The sequence below is a fragment of the Palaemon carinicauda genome, chromosome 3 (assembly GCF_036898095.1).
Source record: "Palaemon carinicauda isolate YSFRI2023 chromosome 3, ASM3689809v2, whole genome shotgun sequence".
Lineage (NCBI taxonomy): Eukaryota > Metazoa > Arthropoda > Malacostraca > Decapoda > Palaemonidae > Palaemon > Palaemon carinicauda.
The window spans coordinates 129549769-129572185 of NC_090727.1; the positions used below are offsets into that span (position 1 = coordinate 129549769).

The window sequence follows — 22417 nt, forward strand, 5'->3', positions numbered from 1 at the left end:
GTTCTCTTTTTTTGCTTAAAGTAGACTGTATAATGGGAAATTTAATTGTTATTTTACAAAGGTATTATCTTAGAAGACTTTGAATTATATTATTTACATTGATGCCTTGTTTAAAACTTCTTCACAAAGCTTTAGTTATTCATTGATAACTTCTCAGACTGTCCCAACGCATGGTTGGAACACAGGCCTTGTTTTTAGAACAATCTAAGAAGTCCAATTTATTAATGGATAACTAAAGCTTCTTTGTGTAGAAGTTTTAAACAAAGGCAAAGCCCAGACCAAAAGAAAGAGAAAAAAATTATCCTATGCCTAGCATCAGAGAAGGTAATACGTAGGGAGGAAGATACGTACTGTACCAAAAAGAGTTCGTACTTCACTATGTTTCTTGCAATCCTAAACCCAGCATGTCAGAAAATCCTGAATTTTAAAAATGATTTGTAGTTTTTACAAAGATAAAATTTGAAGACCTTCAAGTATGTTTTTAGCAAAGCTGGATATTGCTAATACTTAAAACAAAGTAGTGATAGTTTCTGCGGGTAGCAGATAAACTATTAAAGGTTTAAAGGCTACTCATGAAAGGTAGTCAAAGGACAGTGATAATGCCTCAGAGACTGACCTTATATACAAATGATCAGCACCAAAGACCCCTCTCCACCCAAACTACAACCAGGAAGGTCAGACAATAGCTGCTGATAACTCAAACCCCAGCCAGGCTGGGACATTTCTAATAGGCCACTAAACAGGCCATTGAGCAGCCACTTTGTCTCGACCGCTCCACTTGTCTGAGGTTAAGGTCAAAATGAAACTTAAAGACTCGGGGTTTGCTTAGGAAATATCCTCATCACTTTAAAATGTATTTGTTCCTACATAAATACAAACAATCTTCCTTTATTATTAATATTATTACTTGCTAAGCTGCAATCCTATTTGGAAAAGCAGGATGCAATAAGCTCAGGGGCTTCAACAGGGAAAATAGCCCAGAGAGGAAAGGAAACAAGGAAAAATAAAATATTTTAAGAGGAGTCACATTAAAATAAATATCTCCTATATAAACTATAAAAACGTTAACAAAACAAGAGGAAGAGAAATAAGATAGAATAGTGTGCCCAAGTGTACCCTCAAGCAAGAGAACTCTAACCCAAGACAGTGGAAGACCATGGTATAAAGGCTATGGCACTACCCTAGACTTAGAGAACAATAGTTTGATTTTGGTGCGTCTTTCTCCTAGAAGAGCTGCTTACCATAGCTAGAGTCTCTTCTACCCTTATCAAGAGGAGAGTGGCCACTGAAAAATTAAAGTGCAGTAACCCTTGGGTGAAGAAGAATTGTTTGGTAATCTGTGTTGTCAGGAGTATAAGGACAGAGGAGAATGTGTGTAGGCAAGGGAAAATGAACCGTAACCAGAGAAAATGATCTGTCTGGCCAGGTAAAAGACTCCATAACTCTAGTGGTAGTATCTCAATGGGTGGCTGGTGCCCTGGCCAACCTACTACCTACTTTAATAAGATACATCCACAGGAGGAAGTCCTTAGAACCAAAAGGGCTGGTTTACTTTCCCCAGAAAATGTCAAGGCACTTTGGTTCTGTACAAGAATATTAGGGATGACTCCTGTCAACTTCCTGGACATGAAGATGATGTAGGTGTTAGGCTAGGTCACTACCTGGGACTGTTAGATATTCCAGGAAGAATCTAAGGTCACTTATGAGAAATGGGTTTGAATTTATTTTCCCATCATCCCCCTCATCTGCGAGGATGGGGTATACACTTCTGAACAAAACTTTTTGTCAAGAAAAGTTGTTCAATTGTGAGGCTTACCTGTATCTAGCGTCCAGTCGGTAAATAATGAAGTGACTTCCATCTTTGACAAGATGTTTCTTGTCCCCTAAAAGAGCCGTGTTTACTAAAGTCTGTTGAGCAACTATCAATCGGAATTCCTGGCCTTCTTTGATGATGTCTCCTACACATTCTTCTAGAACTAGCAGCAAAGCATGTTTAACAAAGATGGGGCAGAAGAGGAGTGACTAAGTTCGCCTTCTTTAGGGTGGTACAGGTTGATGAAAATGCTTCCACAGGTTGAGAGATCACAGGAACTCTTCTCAAGAGACAGTACAACCAGGTGATACATGCTTTAAATCTTTCAGGAAAAGGAAAGACACTGAAGGTAAGATGATGGGTGTCGCCCCTACCCTTCACGTTTGGCAGCCGCAAAAACTTCCTTCCTCTGACGTAGCACATGCGTGTCCAAGGAATGCCAACCTCCTTAGGATTAGGTTGTTGTTGTTGTTGTTATCACAAGGCCACACTAGTGAGAGAATAAACAGGAATGCTGTTTAACAGGAAAAAGAATGTGAATATTGGCATGTTTGCACAGACAACTGCCATAGGTACACTTACTGAAGAAGCTGCAACAAATCCTTTCTTAAATATCCCTCAAACGAATATCTGGCAACAACAATTATCTAAAAGAAAAGGAGAAAGATTAAAAAAGTCGATGAAAACTAAGCTGCTGCTTAGTGGACTATAGGATGGGTGGGGACTTGAGCGCTACTTGGCAGTAGCTACTATCGCCACATTTTAATTTTCAACAGACGGTTCCAGATTCTTTGACGGCACACTCCTATTAAATGACTAAGGTTTATATCTGTGTAGGAATATGTTATGTCATGTGTGACAACCTAGATAGGAATCACTCGATGAATAAAAATATTCTAATGAAAATTGAAATATAGCTCAATACTAATTTCTTACTTGGTTTCTCTTCAAAATACATAACCTACACATAATGAAATAACATTAAACAACACTAGATATACAACATGGCCTTTAAAACAAAAATATTAAAAAGGCTTTCCTAATAGTAAATTATTCAATGTAATTTCTAATAGCTTTGAACCTGTAATAGAAAAGGGTGGTATGCAGTGTGACAAACACAAAGCCAGGTTTACAGTTTTATTATAAAAGAATCTTTAAATTAAAATAAAATGAAAAAGTAAACATTACTTTAATTAAAGCACAGAAATTAAACAATTTGATAAAATCATTTTGAAACTTACCTTCAAAGAAGCAACTAATTCAATCAATTGTCCAAATTTAAAACCATCTTGGAAGTCCTGTGACATGGAAAGCAGTGGCATATGAGTGACAATTTTTAATCCTTTTACCCCCAGGCTATTTGGAAATTTCCAACCCTTAACCCCCAAGGGGTTATTTTTTATTCAAGCACATTTTGCAGTATATATTTTTCAAATTGCTCTAACAACCTTAATTTTTGTCATAGAGAGGTCAGGTTGGTCTCATTCTCTTGGAAAATGCCTGAATTTTCTCAAAAAATTATCAAAAAAATAAAAATAAAATTGTAAATAGAAGTTTTTTGCAGGGACGTACCGGTACGTCCATGGGGGTAAAGGGATGTGTTTTGTGAAAAGTACCAGTATGTCCTTTGGGGGTAAAAGGGTTAAATATAGCTATTCATCTGGTTCCCAAAGGTGGACGAGCCTTTTGGATAAATCTTTAAGTCTATGGACTAATTAAGTTAAAATTCCTATATTGAACCATATTTTTTGTATTACTGTGCTCGTATATGGCTTGCATAGGCAATGATGTGTTTGAGTGGTAGCAAACACAGAAACTACCAATATTTACTAATATTATTAACAGTTAAGACTTGGCAAAATAGTTTCTCCCATTTTTCATTTAAAATATAATCCACTGCAATATTACATTAAATAAACAGAAGCAAGTTGCTATAATTATAAGTGGTACTTAACCAATTATACAAAGTGCACTTAACAAAACTGAATTACTTGTACTTAATTGTTCTAGACCATTATTCTTATACAGTATTATTATGATTTTCAGCTTAATAGAATACATATATGTTTTAATACAGTACAGTACACTGTATTCTATTAAACTATTTATAAATCTGGTTGATTTTCTTGGCAACGAACAGTGGGAGACAGGAGTTCCTTGCACGTCTCGCCACAAAGAGTGCACCCATCACATCTTTTCTGCTCGGTTAGTAACCAAACAGTTAGTGTAGGGAGAGGTGGTGGGCAGGGCGAGAAACAGGAACTCGCCACACAGTAAGGGCGAGACAGGGTGTACTTCTTTATAACGAGGTGTGCTAGGATTTCCCGTGTCCAATTGTACATATCAAAGGAAACAGGTTCTGGAACACATGGTCGACAGACATTTTGCCGAGATATCTCGTCGGACCAAGAGGGCACTAAGTATGTTGTGAGGTTCTGTTTTGCTTAGTATCTTGTTTGACCAAAAGTCCAGCCAGACAAAAAGTTAATCTTGTGGTTTATCTTAAAGTAATGTTTACCTTTCCAGCTCAATATAACTGTACACAAATGTTTCCATGAGTTATTTTGCATAATCCTAATACAGCAGAGGAAGTGGTTTATATAATGAAAATATAAAGTTAAATATGCTTATTTACACTAAGATTAGAGACTAGAAGTTTATGTACACTCAACTTGATGAATCAAGGATATAATTGTCACTTCTAACAAGATATGGTGAAGACTAACTTGTACAGTTCACAGCTACCCTCCAAAATGCCATATCTGGAAGGGGATCCATATAAACAACTGATATCTGAACAGCTCTTCACACATCCTAAACTAATGCGACACCAAATAGGGTTTTATCGTACGGTAATTTGATTTGAATCTTTTTTTTTTTATAAAATATATCTACAAAACATCTACTGTAACCTACATGAAAAATGTCTTGGAAGCTGATGGAACTTTCCTACAGATGATAAAATAAAGAATAAGCAGAGGAATTGCTTGGAAAGGATTTCTCTTATCATAATCTATCTGTAAGGCATGCAAGGTAAGGACAGCTCGGAGCAGCCGTGTTAAAAGCTACGTTACTTCTACGCCATTGCCCTGGACAGTGAAATAACATTTATGGCTACTTTACACAACTGAAAGAAATGCTCACTAAACTTTGCAGGTGTAAAAGGCATAGGAATTTGATTTCCACTGAGCTAGAGTTGGACTGTGATAAAAGAAAGCCAGGAGTTTTCAATAAATATGAAAGAAACAGTCAAAACATAATTAAGTACTTGATATAAAAGAATATAGATTCGAGTAGTGAAACTGCCGAGCAAAGGTCTACAGCATTCATGCTACTTATACAACAATGAAGGTAACAATCACCAAGAAGTCAACTACTATTCTGAAATAATGAAGGTGAATTCATTCAAGATGCAGTAAGGATACTTAAAAGGGTGAGAAAATAATACAGGAATAAAATAGCACTATCCAATGAGTAAAGAAATAATCATCAAATGTGTCAATAATACTTTAGCTACAAATAAAAATCACGAGTTTTCTACATCGTCCTTTGCCAAACAATTTAGATAAGAAAGAGGGAAATACAAGGATGGTAAGATGTGTGGTGGCAAGCCAATGCATGAAGCAAAGTGGGAGATGGAAGGGAAACTTGGCGTTTGACCAGGAACAGTGTGCTATTGAAACGTATGGTTCTTCTTGATATGGCTCGCCAGGTGGCTCTTCCAGCCAGATCGGAAAGGGCAAATGGGGCAACAGAAGGGCTTTTCGCCCGTGTGTTTGCGAATGTGCCGCACAAACACACTGTGCCAGGGGGTGGAGTAATAGCAGGTAGAGCACAGATGAACCTTCTTTGTGCTACAAGCCTCACAGTTCTGAAATGAGAAATACAATGAACACCAAGTGTGCCCAGATGGTCTTTTACAAATTTCAAAGATTCAGTGTTAGTAGTCTTACCTAATCTACATTTCCAGATTTATGGTAAAACAAAACTGTGAGACTTGCTCTTTTTGCGTCTAAAAAAATCGAATCATTTCTAATGAGAAGTGATAAAAGATTGTGCATCATATGTGATTTTGAGGAAACAGAAAAAGAATAATTGTTGAACTATTATAGCACACTTATAAATACTATGACTGGCGAAATCTAACAGAGGCCCTTTGCGTCAATAGGCGTAGGAGGAGATGATGATAATGATGATGATGATGATGATGATAAATACTATACCACTGCATACACTCCATAGCTGTAATGGTCAGGGTCTTTTTTTTTTTATCAAACCCATTATGCAATTAACCCTCAAACCACAGATATCTAAACAACTTTAGAGAAATGCAGATGAAAAGACAAAATAGAACTTAAATGTAGCTAATTCGTTTTAGATTCTGAACTTTCTCTTTTGTATTTTACATTTGGCTTAATAACTTACCCAAATACAGTCTGGAGTATTGAGTATGAACAGCAAGTCTTGTTGGTTCAATTCTTAAACTTTTCAAACTTCAAATTCATTTTCAAGGTCATGCATGACAAGGGAACTTCAGTATTTCAAGGCTTAGTTTTTTTCTAAGCAACACATAAAATCAAAAATATTTGTTAAAAGTTTTAGGCACAATCTTTTCATGACTTGAAGCAAAATGTGCACATGACTACAGTACCCAAGAGAAAAATGAGAAAATTCATAAGTTCTCACAAAATATGAATAACCCTTACAAACAGAAGTTTCTTAAAACAAAAATAACTTTTGCGGTGATATTTTATAACAGTGAACCATTCTTTTCATTCTATTGCAATACCCTTTTATTGCTTTAGTACTGAAATATCATATGTTGATAATACAACACATCCCATGAACAAATATAATCTTGAAGCCAAAGAAGTGCAAAGGGATGCCATGGCATTGGGAATGTGGTCTGTTATCACCAGAGAGACTTTGTGATCTTTGAACTGAATTAGAAATCATGGTGTGTTTTCATGTGCTTTGTGACAACACTCTTACGAAAAGACCGGTAAGAGCAGTATGTGCAAGAGAACATCTTCTCTCCCGTGTGAGTGGCGAGGTGCTCGACATATAATGCGTGAAATTGGCTTGAATATCGACAGTACGGACAGTGATACAACGTACGAGGATCCTGCGCCTCGGAAGTCTTATTACTATCATTCCCACCATCACTGCCTTTATTCTGCGGAAAAGAGCAAGTCTCACGTGTCTGAAAAGAACGAAAAGTAAATTCTGTCATGTGGGGATTTTGTCCCCAAGAACTTCTACTGAACTTTATGGTCAAAAGCATCATTTATTACATGGTACGAAGAAACGAACGTATGGATTCACAATTCTGATTCTACCTGGAAAAAAATTTCTAAGTCTTAATTGTAAATAATTCTCTCATAAGAAATAAGGAAAAAATGTATGATTGAGAGCAGAGATGCAAGAGCATATATAAATTCGGTACTTTTTTACAGCATTTGAGTTACTACATTTTTTAATTACCTGAAAAAAATATAGCAAGGATTTTATACTAGTAATAGGATGAAAATCAGGATTTTAATATTTCTTATTTCTATACTCACCTTATGTTTATATTGCTTCTTCTCTGGAAGCTCTGTTTATTGACATTTACCCATAAATAAAAATGTTTACATTGTAGCCATTAGTGGAGAAACTAATAAACATCCAAAGAAAAACTACTATAACATTTTGAGCTATGCAAAGTAAAACTATTTGCACTGCTTTCAAACTTGTTAACTCAAACCAATACAGAGGATTATTTAAATTAAGGGGGCATTTACAGCAATACTCTCCAAACAGGTGATAGGCAAAGACAAAAAAAAAAATTATAAAGGGGTTTGAAGACTTTGACAACACAAGACAGAAAGGAATGAATGAAAAATAAAAAGGAGAAAGTTACAGTTGAGGATGAATGAATACTACCAAGAACCTTAAGAGCCCTCTGCAAGGTGCCACTTATAGCATAGACCTGTACGGTAGATCTGGATGGGGCTCATGTTGTGGTAAGGCAGTGTGAAAGAAGGCTAAAAAGAGACAGGGGGACCAGAAATTGCTGTTGAGTTGCCAAAGACTTCCTGATGTTGTTGAGTTTGACTCATTATACATCTTACTGATGGCTTTCAAATCAATGATATATTTTACTAACAAAATAAGTCTTTTATGACAGATTCTATATCTAACTGATTTCAGCATGAAAGTCAACTCAAAAGAGTACCAATTTACCATTAAAAATTTTTTGACGTAACAATATTTCAGCTACCAAAATAATTACACTTTCTGCAATTAATCTTTTTAGAAAGCAGCAGATCATTCTTTATACAGCTGAGCAACACATACACAACAATCCGTGAATGACAGAATAACAACAAGCACCATTCCATGCTATGGGAAATCTATTTCCTTCCCTTTAGAATCTACAGTACTTCCAATATTAGACAAGATCCTTACACAGCAAATTTTCAAAACCCCCCAAACATAAAGGAATCCTTTTATGTATTTAAACTAGTTTCAATATTCAACAAAATACTTTCAATCATAGAAACATTTCATCTTTACAGTACAGCTACTAAAAACCTGAAAAGCTTAAAAAAAAAAAAAAAGGAAATGGAAACAACAAAAATCTTCTCGTTTACCCTGTGTTTTAGCACGACTTCACTTCCTTGAGGCAAACTATATACATCCCTCCTAGACCAACCTAAAGCTGCAGTGAAGGGTCTCGGTGTCTGCTAAATATGTGGGTCTTTAAGTTTGAGCGCTGGGAGGAACGATAGGGACATACAGGACAGGCGTAAGGCTTTTCTCCCGTGTGAATCCTTATGTGTTTGGCTAGGAAGGATTTCCGATCACACGTGTACTCGCAGGAGGTGCACTGAAATTTCTTATGAGGTGAGTATGGACTTTTCTTGCCCGCCTGATTATCGAGGCCCTTCATCACCTGCCAAGAGGGATGAACGTGTCTCAGGTTTTATGAAAATTAAATGATTTTCAAGACTTTTCAAAAAATGAAAGCTTTCTTTAGTGTTCCTTAAAGCTATTTTGTTCGAATTGAAGCCAATGAAATATTCTGCTTCTCCAAAATCTTTTACTGTGATGGAACAATTTATGAAGGACAGATTTTCCTCACGGTGTTTGAAAGAAACACCTAAAAATAAGCCAAACACATAGGTCACGTTTATAAATACGTGGAGTTTTAAAGCTGGTACAATTAGCATTTGTGTTAAAGACTAAGTTTCTTTTTAATGCACATACAATACTAACATTCATTGTCTCATCAAAAACACAACACAGTACTACCTTATTCAAACTCTAGAATTCCACAGGCCAACAGCATGCAAACAGATCTTCTGTTAGAAGACAAGAAAAGAGTACTAAAATTCCTGCCAGAAATTAAAATGCTTTAACCCACTGCTTGTTACTTGAGCCTTGACCACGTTCATTCATTATTCCTCGACTGATTTGTCATGGCGTACTTCAATTACTCATTAGTTTTCATTGTTCTTGAGTATGTCTTCTAATATTTATTGACGTTGCTTTATGTAGGTCTTTTGTTTGAAGAGTCTAACACATCGTGTCAAGGTTAAAACATTTAATTTTATTACTTTATAAGGGGATAACATTAAATTTGATTAGTTTACAATCTATAATATACTTAAATGAATTCCCAATAGTAAGTAGCAGGCTTAATAGATATAGTGTAGCAAATACCAGCAAAAGGATAAGCACTTCCTGGCAAGTTTCAGTTTTCTCATTTAGAACAAGTGGTGATACTTATTACTTTTCAATTGGGATATGAACGGATACATCCACTCCACTGCAGTAAAATTATATCAATTTCTTTAGTTAGTTAAAGCAGTTTATTAGCAAAAAATGTCCCACTAAACATACAAATGTAAAAGAGGGAGACTATGAGATTCATGTGACAGATATGTGAGGAAAGTGTCATACCAGAAGGTTTTGTATTCTGTCCTAAGTATGACTTGTTTTATTGACATAACTATCTAACCAAAATCCCCTTGGATAGTTGATGAATAAATATATCTAAATTAAACCTAAATAAACTTTTGTGATGTCATATAGAAGTCCCAACCTGACATAACCAGTAACGAAATACTATATTTGAACTTTCATAAAACAAAAATACTTGGAAGATTGCAAAAGATGTGTACATGATGAGGGACAAACAGCAGATAAAAAATAAGACCCAATTATACGATTGCATAGGAAATGAGCTATGCAGACTCAAGTTATTTGAAACAGAATTTGACTGCAAAAGTTGGCAAAGTGGTACAGTACACCAAAGGACTAAACATGCCATCATAAAGCTACCATACAAATTAATGTAATATGTTATACATCATAGCTTACTGGATGTGCCCGTGAACCTCCAACTTGTACATGTGACCCGACCACAGGAACTTGGGCCGAGTATACGTCTGGAGTCTTCATACTATAGTTTTCTGCTTCTGTTCTGAACTCCTCTCTCACATTCAAGCCAACATTCTGGAACAGAAAGAAAAATATGATCAAAATACATACATACATATACCAAGGCACTTCCCCCAATTTTGGGGGGTAGCCGACATCAACAAAGAAACAAAAACAAAAAGGGGACCTCTACTCTCTACGTTCCTCCCAGCCTAACAAGGGACTCAACCGAGTTCAGCTGGTACTGCTAGGGTGTCACAGCCCACCCTCCCACATTATCCACCACAGATGAAGCTTCATAATGCGGAATCCCCTACTAATGCTGTGATTAGATAAATAAAATTTAATGGTTATGAACTTTCATGTATAATAGGTTTATAAGCAATACTTAAGCATAAAAATTGCAAAAATAGCCTTAACATTTGAGAGACTTTCCTGAATCAGACAATTCATTACATGAACTATAAGAAACAAAATTTCAATACAAACTGGTGTTCTTGAGACAAATATCAGTTAAAAGTAATTTGTATCTAAAAAATAACCGGTACGTCCTTGCAAAACACTGCTATTTACTTTTTTTTCTGCATACTTTTGATAATTTTTTGAGAAATTTCAGGCATTTTCCAAGAGAATGAGACCAACCTGACCTCTCTATGACAAAAATTAAGGCTGTTAGAGCAATTTAAAAAATATATATACAGTATATACTGCAAAATGTGCTTGAAAAAAATAACCCCTGGGGGTTAAGGGTTGGAAAGTTCCAAATAGCCTGGGGGTAAAAGGGTTAAGACACCATCTTCAAATTAAGTGACAAATGCACATCTATAAAAGAAGGAAGTAGCAACCAGATCAAAATTAAAAGTTGTAATTGTCTTTATATTAAGACAAAACCTATAAAAGGTACAGTTATTTATGAATTCTTAATAAAAAAAAAGTGTAAAATTGAATTTACCCCCTTATTAGCTTCCATCTTACCCAATTTTAGCCTGAATTCTAAACTACTCCCTTTTCCTGCTGGTCCTACTCTTGGTACTTCCATACACAGTACAAGTCTTCATCGGGTTCAAAGCTATTTTCGTCTGAGATATCGTGTATTCCCCAGCAATTGAAAACTACAGGTCTTTGCAATGTCTCCATTCATGGTTATCTCCCATCCTGATTTCACAAAAGAGTACAAAGAAAAAAAGAGAAAATAAAAATATGAAGGAATGAGACTTGTGGTACAAAAAATAGTTAATGGAGCAAAACGGAACATGGAAGTGAACCTCTTGATAAAGTTTCTCAATCCATTCAAGACAACGAAGAAAAGCCCGTTTGAGAGATGGCATATTATACATAGAATCAGGTAATGCTTTAGCTATAAACTAATTACTATGTTGCTCTTTTTCCCCTGGATTTAGTACAAAATTTTCTGCATACACATTTAACAAAATTGCTGACCCTGTTGTGGATCTCATTTTTCTACATCTCAAAGATTCTTTTTGAGTCTTAATAAGACAAAATTGCCATATTCCTTATTTTCTTAATAATTAGCATTGCCTGATAGAAACATTATTACTTAATCTATCCAGTAGTCTCTTACACTCAACTTTGAATGATGAAAACAAATAATCTCAAGTTATTTTTTTAACAAATAATTCTAAGACAGAAGAACCACGGTAGTTAGGGCAGGATTGTTTGGAAAGGGAAATCATTAGAAAATACAGTAAATTCTTTTTGTTCTATACTTTCTGATAAACTAAATGTCCTTAAAATATAGTTATTGTACACTTTTTAAAGGCACAATGTAATACTTACACCCAACAACCCAGACGGACCAGGTCCATGAAACCCTGCTTCCGTGTGCAAGGCTTCTCTTCTCTCGAGAGGATTGAAAAGTAACGTACGTATGCGATCTTCGATATGACTGCCATCAATGGTTGGCCTTGGGTTTCCAGTCACTGATGTAGGAGAGAGTGTCGTCGTTCCAGAGGCAGAGGAATTTGGTGGTGGTCCACCCGGCAACGAAGGAGACGACGCAGTTACAGCTACAGCGGGTGGCGAGAAACTGACATCTTGTGCATGTCTATCGGTATCGTTTTCCATGTATTCCTCTTTTACTTCAAAATGTGTTTGCTGGAAGTTGAAGATTTATGTAGAAAAATATTCCGTTTGTATCATTATAAAAAGTTATGTTCTAACTGATACTATCAGATAAATTAACTTCTATCAATTATTTGGTGCAAGGTCTACTAAAAAAAGGGTAACTGGAAAATGAATGAAACTACTGTACTGTCATGAAAATAAACATGTCTTCCAACATTTTGACTATAAACTTTTCTACTGAAAATCATCCAATAAAGTTCCCTCAGAGTACTGTACTGTATTCTTGGAATAGCTGTTATGAGTATCTACATTGGCAAGAGAACAAATAAATATATGCTGATAAATTAATAATCGCTAAATTATATAAAAATCTTATCCCAAGGAAAATATAATTTCGTACTTGATAATAGCAAAACCCACAGGACCTATCGTAAAATCATTAAACTTTAGATTCCAAGATTTTTCCGAGAAAAGAACTATAGAATATTTCCAGCAGCTAACTCTATATATTAACCCTTTAACCCCCAGGCTATTTGGAAATTTCCAACCCTTAACCCCCAGGCCAGGGGGTTATTTTTTTCCCAGCACATTTTGCAGTATATATTTTTTTTTTTTTGCTCTAACAGCCTTCATTTTTGTCATAGAGAGGTCAGGTTGGTCTCATTCTCTTGGAAAATGCCTGAATTTTTTCAAAAAATTATCAAAAATATGAAAAAAAAAAATTTTATAGCATTTTTTTGCAAGGACGTACCGGTACGTCCATGGGGGTAAAGGGATGGCTTTTGTGAAACGTACCAGTACGTCCTTTGGGGGTAAAAGGGTTAAGTAACCTGCACCTTGCAAGTATAGGTACTGTACTGTACAGCGTATGTGCAATATACAAATCACTACAACACAATCATAAATTTATCCTAAAAACTTACTTCAAATCCCTCTTGACTTTGATAACTCTGGTTGCTGTGACTTCTTGAATCATTGGCGCCAGGACTAATACGGGAGTTCTGGGTAATCCCCTGATTACCTAAATGTTCCACGGCTTTGCTCCCTGGTAATACTGGAGAGGAAGGAACCGAAGGTGTTTCCGTTTTTACAGTGAGATGGGGCATACTTTCTAATTGAGACTTTTCACTTTCGAGAGAAGGTAATCTGCTTCCTCTCTCTGGGTAGGACCTAGCTTCATCCTCATAAGACGAGCACCTCCTTTCTCTCTCTAGGGTCGGAGATGAAATGGGAGTTCGGTTTAGAGGCGTGTGAGATTCTCGCTGTGGAGACGCGAGCTCATTGTGTCTTTGTCGCTTCGCGGGCGGACTGACTCTTTCATCAGACAAGGGGTTTGATAAGCCCCTGCTTTCCCTGGCGTAACTTGTCGGCAATTCATCGGGGACAGCGAGGCCTTTGATGTGCAAGGACTCGGCTGCTTTTATGAGAGCAGTCAAATGATTCTGGCTAACACTTACTTCCCCAACATACATGTAGTTCAGCAAGGCATCAAGCTCACTTGCTAAAATATCCTTGAGGACAATGATAGGATGTTTGCAAGGGGTGTTCTGCAGCATTTCTTCAAAATACTGACTGCAAGCTGACAAGACTATTTTGTGCGCAGGGTAGAACTTGCCATCACATGCTAGAGTTACATCAGTATACTGATCCTGAAAAGCATAAAGTACCTTTTACTAAATGCTATAATAAATTCTGTAAGTAATCCTGTTATTCAAATAAGTACTGTACAGTACTTTATTTGAATTTCAGCTAAAACTTTGATTCTATGATGAGGCAATGCAGTTTTAAAACTTCCTGCATTCTTAGGTTTATGAAATTATTTAGGTTTAAAATTTCATAAAGTTCTTATTTAATTATACTATTAGTAACTGAGATTGCATTGTGGGAGTGTAGGGTGGTTTTAGAAGAGGTAGGGGATGTATGGATCAGAGCTTTACAGTTAAGCGAGAAATATTTAACAAAAGGTAAGGAGGTATATGTTGAATTTATGGATCTGGAGAAAGCGTATGATAGAGTTGATAGGGAAGCAATGTGGAATGTGATGAGGTTATATGGAAGTGGTGGAAGATTGTTGCAAAAGCAGTGAAGTGCTTATACATAATAGGCAGTAAAGCATGTGTTACGATACAAAATAAAGCGAGTGGTTTCCCGTGAAAGTGGGATCGAGACAGGGATGTGTGATGTCGCCATGGCTCTTCAATTTGTTTGTTGATGAAGTTGCGAGTGAGGTGAATGCTTGAGTGCTTGTTCGAGGATTGAAACCAATAGATGAGAATGATCATGAGTGGTAGGTGAATCAGTTATTGTTTGCAGTTATGGTATTGATTGCAGACTAAGAGGAGAAGCTGGGCCAATAAGTGACAGAGTTTGGGAAGGTTTGTGAGAGAAAGAAGTTAAGAGTTAATGTGGGTAAGAGTAAGGTTATGAAGTGCATGAGAAGGGAGGTAGGAGCTAGGTTGAATGTTATGTTGAATGGAGAGTTGCTTGAGGAAGTAGATCAGTTAAAGTATTTGTGGTTTGTTGTTGCTGCAAATGGAGATGTGGAAGCAAATGTACATCAGAGCGAATGAAGGATGTAAAGTGTTAGGGGCAGTGAAGGGATCAATAAAGAATATAGAGATAGGAATGAAAGTAGAGAAAGTTCTGTATGAGAAAGAGATTGTACCAACTGTGATGTATGGATCGGAGTTGTGGGGAATGAAAGCGACAGGAGACAGAAATTGAATGTGTTTGAGATGAAGTATCTGAGGAGTATGACTGGTATATCTTGATTACATAGGGTTAGGAACCAAGCAGCTAGAATGGTATGTATGTGCTAAGGTGGTTTGGCCATGTAGAGAGAATGGAAAATGGCTCTGCTGAAGGTGATGAATGCAAGCGTTATGAGGAAAGTACAAGACGAATGCCAAAGTTTGGGCAGATGGATGGAAGAAAGAAAGCTCTAGGTGAGAGGCGGCTAGATTTGATAGGGACAAAAAACGTGTTAGAAATAGGAATGAATGTAGAGCGATTGTGATGCAGTTCCGATAAGTCCTGCTGCTTCCTCTGGTAGCCTTGGTGACCACTGAGGTAGCAGCAGTAAGGGATTCAGCATATGAAACTTAATTTGTGGTGGATGAAGGGGAAGGGTGGGCTGTGGCAGACTTGCAGTACCAACTCAATCCCTTGTCAGGCTGGGATGAGCTAAGAAAAAAAAAAAAAAAAAAAAAAAAAAGAAAAAAAAAAAAAAAAAAGGCCCCTTTTGTTCTTTTTTTATATCTGCTACCCCCCAAATTGGGAGGGGAGGAGTGCCTAAGTAGATAGATAGAGATTAGTACTGTAATTGAACCGAGCAAAATTACGTTCTGTACAGGTATTTAATTTGCAAAACTGCAAACCTCACTTAAGATTACAAAACTTACCTTTTCTCTAAGAGATGATATGAGATGAGAGAACGTGGAGCTATGGTTCTTCCAAGATAACATCAACAGCCCATCACCCATTGTGGTGGCGTGCTTCACGGCTGCTGCAAAACCAAATGAAATGAAAAAAAAATTCTATTTAAACTTGTACAGTACCAAAACCCTTTTTCCTGAGGTTTTCATTAAATTCTTAAGTTAATTTCTACTTTTTCTAAATCCATAGACAAGTTTCTTATATAGGTTTATTCTTGGCATAAACTGGAAAAGGTATAAAAATTTAGTAACAATATACGTACAGTACTTTAGTTAATCTGTGGTAGGTGAACTAGAGCCCTTCTGTCATGAGAGGAAGATGGGCTGGCTGTTCATCACAGGAGCAAGGAAAAAGTGTCCAAGAAGATCAAGGGGACTTCCCAAATACAGGGGTTGAAGGTGGTCTGGCATACGCAGATCCCTGCCTTCGTCTCCTAAATAGCTAACAGGTTCTTTCTGAAGGCTATTGATAATCTAATAACCAACTTTGAGAGCTCTTGCAAGAGCTGGAAATTCAGCCCTCTTGTAGGTCAATACATGCACTCCCTCGATTGTCTCAAAAAGTAAAAAAAAGAAACGGTGTTCTTGAGAACTTTCTTCTTGTCTGCAACAACCAGGCCTGAGCTGTCAAGTTCTCTTCAGATAGCACCACAGTGCCTCACTGGACATATAACCAACTTATCTTGATCCCTATTGGTCATTACTCGAAGGGAAGGAATCACCAAGGTCTCAAACCTGAGGCCATCGAATGACAGGTACAAAACTAAGAGATCAAATTCCTTCTGTCTGAGTGTGTGTAAATCTTTAATACTCGCTTTGGCAATGCTAAGGTTTGAAAAAAGAAAAAAAAAAAAGTCTTGAGGGTCAGAACCCTAGCAGATAAACTTTCCAAAGGCTGATATGACAAACTTGTACAAGACCTGAGTTTGCGAGCTGCATTCCACTCTGGAACCCAGAGTCCAGGGATGGGAATGAGTGCTCAATGCTCCTCCAGTACATGGACAACCCCAACAAGGAGGATATCTCTATACCTTTCAGTCTGAAGACCTGACTGAAGACGGATTAACAGACTTTCATATCCGAAGAACCACTTCTAAACAAGTGAGCAAGCCCTGACATCAACCCTACGAAAAAGTTTATGATCCCGCAAAGTCTTGAGGTACTTCCTGTGAGAAGACTTTAAGTCTCCCTCTTTCCTCCAGCAGTGTCCAAGGACAACAAAGAAACTTTGAGTGCTTCAGTGGAAGGAGAAACGATAGGGGCTTCTCCTACTGACCATATGACAGCCTAGTGCAACAGCAGCTGCAAAATAATCAGGAACTGCAAAAAATCAGTAGCACAAACATGGATTGCAACAATAAAAGCAGCAGACATAGTACCGAGTGATCACTTGGACAAAGCCGTATACTGAAAAAGAAAAAGCCAAAAACCATTGGTTACCTTTGGTACAAATGATAGGTACTCCATGAATGCCATCAACATAACATGACATAGATCTATACAAACGGCTGAAGGATTTAATATACTGATCAATAAGGTATTTCACGGGGAAAGAGATCTGCCCGAACACCTTGCCTGGCATGAGTAGGCAATCATATTTCAGTTTACTAATTGTCATAAGCTAATGCCAACATACCTCAGATCCTTCTACAATTGCATTCTACTTGCATAAAGGATGTTGAATAGTCACAGTGTATTTATAGCTTATCCCCTGATTCCATAATGAATGTCTAATACAGTACTGCACTTAATTTCATAATAGTAAAGGTTTCCACGCAAAGAAGGGCAAAGATTGAAATCTTGTCCTAAGATTTCATATCTGCACAATTAATACACCATAAAGTTTCTTTGGCTAAATGGTAAAGGTGTATGGTTCCAGTTCCAATATCATCTAACGAGATGCGCACCAGTACGTTGACCTGGAGAGCCCTATCCTAACTATAGTGCCAAGCAACAACAGTAGTCTCACCAGCTACATGCTTAAACTCACAGTCCCAGGCTGTCATAGATCTGCTGCCTTGCGAAGCTATTCAAAGGTGTTACCACTGTACTACCCAGGCTGGGGTGTAGGACTTTTTCCCCTTTTGATTTTTTTTTTTTTTATTGCAACTTTTATATACAGTAATTATAACCAGTAAAATACTAGTTTCCAAGTCATTGGCAGTAAAACACCTAAAAATAAACCAGTAATCCCTCTTACTTTCTCCATTGGTTACATATGAAACTTCACTATAACATCAACGGCAGTTGCCATAGCAAACGGTATGTATTGTAAAACAGTGGAGCTTTTGTATATCAGAGGCCAGATTGTCCCTTGTGCAAAAAAAAAGTGTATTTCTTCCCATTTTCTAGCTATTCGTGGCCACCGTACTACAAAAACCGTGTCCATTGGTCTGCTAAACCTCTACACAAGAACACCACCTAACCTAACTAACATGCTATGTCCTCAACTACTTACATAACGGGGCTATCGGCCCCGTGCGCAGCCCCTTACGCGTCCGTATTCTTAGTTTACCTTCATAGCCGTCACCACACATACAGGTGACAGCTATCAAACATACATCCACAAACAGTAATACAGTAAATATTAGCCATTTATTTAACATTCAGATAAATGCACAATTATTTTGCCAAGTAGGCTAGTTTTAATAAACGTTTAGCCTACCTTAGCTTAACCAGAGCGTTTGTATATCAGCAGCCAGTCCTACGATGCGGATTAAAAATAGACATCGACTAACAAACTTTCCCTAACCTAACCTACAAGCTGTGTCCTTACTTACTTATCTAACGGGGAGGGCTAATGGCCCCAAGCTATCCCCCCATTATACTGCCGTATTCTAAGTTAGACGTAATAATACATATAGATGGCCGCTATCATACATACACCCCAATAAGGCTAGCCAACCTAGCTTAACCCTAGGAGTTAAAATATCATTTACAGTTTTAAAACCAATCTTAAACAACATAAATGTTTGCTTTATAATGTCCTTACCATGACTAATTTAAGTCATGTCAATTTCAGAAAAAAAATAATTCGATTAGTCATAACACCAACGCTATTATTCATATATTTCAAAACTGTATACTTATAAATAAATAACATTTCATAAATTATTATCCAGCAGTTAATTACCTTATCCTTGCAGACTTAACCACATGTCGTGAGAGATAATCCTTAATCGAAAAACTGTCATTAACCTAAAATTGACTTTTGTTTACGTTTGGTTTCGTCAAATTATTCCACGCAATAAGATTAGGCTTTGAAGCTTGTGTTCATCGTACTGTCCAGAATAAATTGTCGTTAAATACTCAAAAATACAAAATTATTACAAAATTTATATCAGAAAACTTGTAACTATATTTTACCAATTTATATTCTAGTGCTATAACTTGGACATTTTATTTTCTTGCTGAAATTACATTTTTAAAAAGCTTGTGTTCATCGTACTGTCCAGAATCAATTGTCGTTAAATACTCAAAAATGGAAAATTATTACAAAATTTATATCAGAAAACTTGTAACTATATTTTGCCAATTTATTTTCTAGTGCTATAACTTGGAATTTTTATTTACTTGCTGAAATTACATTAAATATTTTTGCAGCCATGGACACTTGTAGCCACAAGTATATCAATACTATATTAAATAGATGGCTAGCATAACGTTATTAAGCATACTATCTAAGTGATAGAACACCATAAGGGGATAGTTAATTCAACTTAATAGCTATTTAACCTAGAATTGTTAATTACAAAGTACACTAATTATTTTTTAAATGTAGGATACATACTGCCGCATGTAGGCCTACTACAAGTATGTTCACAGATAAAATCCTAACATTTAGTCATCATTATCTCCTCCTAAGCCTATTGAGGAAAAAGGCCTCAGCATTTAGTAATACTATAGAAATTGATTTATAGTTTAGGTTATCCAGGTTTTGAAGCTAGTAGAAGGCGTGTCTCTTATCAAGTTATCGCATAAATATAACAATCATCAGACTTCAGGCAACGTTCAAATGTTTCTACCTTATAATATTAGATATGGCATTTATTATACAATATCAAAATCAGTACTTGATTCATTTTATCTATTGAGAATTTATTTACACAAAACAGTTTTTTAAATGCTTAATAGTTTATTTATTGTATGAATTGTTAAAAACTACGAACTGCAACATTTGCTGGTAATAAAAGTTCTCATCCAACTGAATTTCCAGCCATATTTCAATTTCATTCAATAATTTGAATATCATATATTATGTAAAGAAATATAATCGTCATTTAAATCTGTGGATAACTTGTGTAAACAAGAAATTTTAAATCATTGAAGCTACTATATTAAATTTTAGCGTAGTATTCCCTTTAATATAGTTTTCTGTTTAAAATAATGTGTATAGAAAACGAGCCAAATCTTCGACTAGGAGAAACTATACCAAAATTCCTTTGTAGCATTGAAATCATTATCTGACTAGCATAATTACTAATAATACTACACATGTAGAGTATATAGGGTATCGTATCTTAGAAAAATGTATATTATACTTACCTAATTAAAATTGTGCAACAACCAAATACAGAGTCCTTATTTATCTGCAATGAAATCAATAAGGTTTGCACAGCCTATGGCACCACCATCCAACCCGACTTAAAACTAGCGTATTTACTTGGTTACTGAAAGCTCTCCATTTACTTGCACAAGACTTTCCTTGGGTTATGCTCGTCGGCTATGTTAAATCCCAGCATCTTAATTCTATTAAATATTTAAATCGGGAATACTCGGTCATGTATGATTATATTGTTTAAAGATAAATTGAACAACTTTTCTATAGATTTTATTGGTAGGGTAGAAATACGGTAAAATAGACATGTCTGTAAATTCCTTATTTCCGTTTTCTATTCAGTTCTCCACTAGTCAACGTTCACATATCTACAAGAATTTACAAAATATCTAGGATACTATCTATGTCAAAATTTAATTTCAAAGTTCTACATTCTTTCAGAAAAAAATCTTACATACAAGGTACTATAATTATTTCAGTATTTTGGGGGGTATTCATTCTATTTTTGCAATTCACCATTGGCCAATAGTTCACTTTGAGTAAGACTTGGCAATATTGTTCTGATGTAGACAATGTAGATTTACTTTGAATTTAGTGCCCTAGCAAAACTTCAGCTCATTTAGGGCTCCCTGTCATCCTAGATGTAGTGGAACTTTTTGTTCAGGAATTTCATATACTGTAATATCAAAATTAGAATATGGAACACTTTCTCTAACTTGCCGAGGAATACAAATAAGCATCTAGCCATCAATATGGAAAACTTTTCTTCTAATATCCTTGACAAACTGAATGCTACCATAGAGTAGGAAGAACTTAAAAGTTCTATCCATGAAAGCAAGTGCAAATTCAAGAAGTAAGGAAAGCTTTAAATAGAAATAAGGTTAGTTTTTATGAATTAAAAGCTAAGAGCTATGGTTTAGAAGGGTTGAAAGCTATAAATAGAAATAAGGTTAGTTTTATGAATTAACAGAGCTATGGTTTAGAAGGGTTGAAAGCTATGAATAGAAATAAGGTTAGTTTTATGAATTAAAAGCAAAGAGCTATGGTTTAGAAGGGTTGAAAGCTATAAATAGAAATAAGGTTAGTTTTATGAATTAAAAGCAAAGAGCTATGGTTTAGAAGGGTTGAAAGCTATAAATAGAAATAAGGTTAGTTTTATGAATTAAAAGCAAAGAGCTATGGTTTAGAAGGGTTGAAAGCTATAAATAGAAATAAGGTTAGTTTTATGAATTAAAAGCTAAGAGCTATGATTTAGCAGGGTTTGCATAATAGGGTATTGTTACTAAATGTGTCAGTGAAGACCTATGTCGGAATAAGAGACGCGAACAGAGCAAGAGTTGCAGATGTTCACACACACAATACAGGAAAATGTACCCTTGAGGTACATAGTTAAAAATATGTGGCAGAAGGAAGGTCTCTTCTCAATAAGAGTACTGTAATAATCAACAATTCATGTCAGCTAATGGTATAATAAAAGAAATGTCCCAAACAACACAAATATTCCAAAGTTTTGTTATTGATGGCCCTTGGAATGCTTTCATTCTTCCTATCCAGAAAAACAATCACTACAAGAATTTTTACCCCTTCTATAATTTGTAATACAGAAAATATTGATAAAATACATTGCATTACAATCTTCCCAAACTAAACAAATTGGATGGTAGTACTATATAGGGAAAAAACTAAAAAATGTTTTAGGATCACAATTTATATACGATAGCATGGCAATATCAAGAGCAATTTTCCCCTTTGGGGTCAGTGCTGTCTTTGCATCCTCGGAGTGCACGCGGGCATTACCTTTGGCTCTTTTAACGTCCCAATATTCAGCTTGTGCACGCCCATTTCCACTTTCTTCTAGGCTTTAATAACTTCTATATCATATGTGCCACTACACCTCAGTAGTGCCTATGGTGAATGGTTTCAGCAATAAGCCATGTGACCCAAATAAATAAATCCTTTTATTTGAAACCAAAAGAAGGGTTATGCACTCAAATCTTCATACACGAGAATAAATAACTATGCAAATGATAAAAAACTGTAGCTTAATCATATCAAACAACCTTTAATGTACAGTACCGTATTCAAGGCTAGACATAAACA

At 36.0% G+C, this 22417-nt stretch overlaps 1 protein-coding gene across 8 annotated transcripts; it reads right to left on the bottom strand.

Moving 5' to 3' along the window:
* Nucleotides 1–2936: 2936 nt before the first annotated feature.
* LOC137638513 (longitudinals lacking protein, isoforms H/M/V-like) lies at nucleotides 2937–19029 on the bottom strand. Of its 8 annotated transcripts, none has more exons than XR_011044147.1 (7): nucleotides 18893–19029; nucleotides 15727–15830; nucleotides 13249–13974; nucleotides 12038–12355; nucleotides 10181–10315; nucleotides 8449–8750; nucleotides 5548–5684 (listed from the first exon to the last, which is right to left on the bottom strand). XR_011044147.1 is itself a non-coding variant. In XM_068370623.1 (7 exons), exons 2-6 carry the CDS (start codon nucleotides 15805–15807, stop codon nucleotides 8511–8513), a joined length of 1500 nt encoding a protein of 499 aa, XP_068226724.1. In that variant the 5' UTR covers nucleotides 15808–15830; nucleotides 18893–19029; the 3' UTR covers nucleotides 5560–5684. The 8 variants fall into 8 exon arrangements, 4 of the variants coding, with proteins under 4 accessions (XP_068226725.1, XP_068226724.1, XP_068226723.1 ...); XR_011044145.1 differs by lacking the exon at nucleotides 8449–8750 and adding an exon at nucleotides 6239–7016 and having other exon boundaries at nucleotides 5560–5684; XR_011044146.1 differs by lacking the exon at nucleotides 8449–8750 and adding an exon at nucleotides 6239–7016 and having other exon boundaries at nucleotides 5560–5684; nucleotides 15727–15827; nucleotides 18893–18993.
* Between the last annotated feature and the right edge of the window lie 3388 nt (nucleotides 19030–22417).

Excerpts from the sequence above, each read along its gene's own strand:
- LOC137638513 (XM_068370623.1), bottom strand. The coding sequence starts at position 15,807 with ATGGGTGATGGGCTGTTGATGTTATCTTGGAAGAACCATAGCTCCACG. Across the intron at positions 12,356-13,248 it reads AAAGTCAAGAGGGATTTGAA|CAAACACATTTTGAAGTAAA; the intron begins GTAAGTTTTTAG and ends TTCAACTTCCAG. Across the intron at positions 10,316-12,037 it reads GTCCGTCTGGGTTGTTGGGT|AATGTTGGCTTGAATGTGAG; the intron begins GTAAGTATTACA and ends TTTCTGTTCCAG.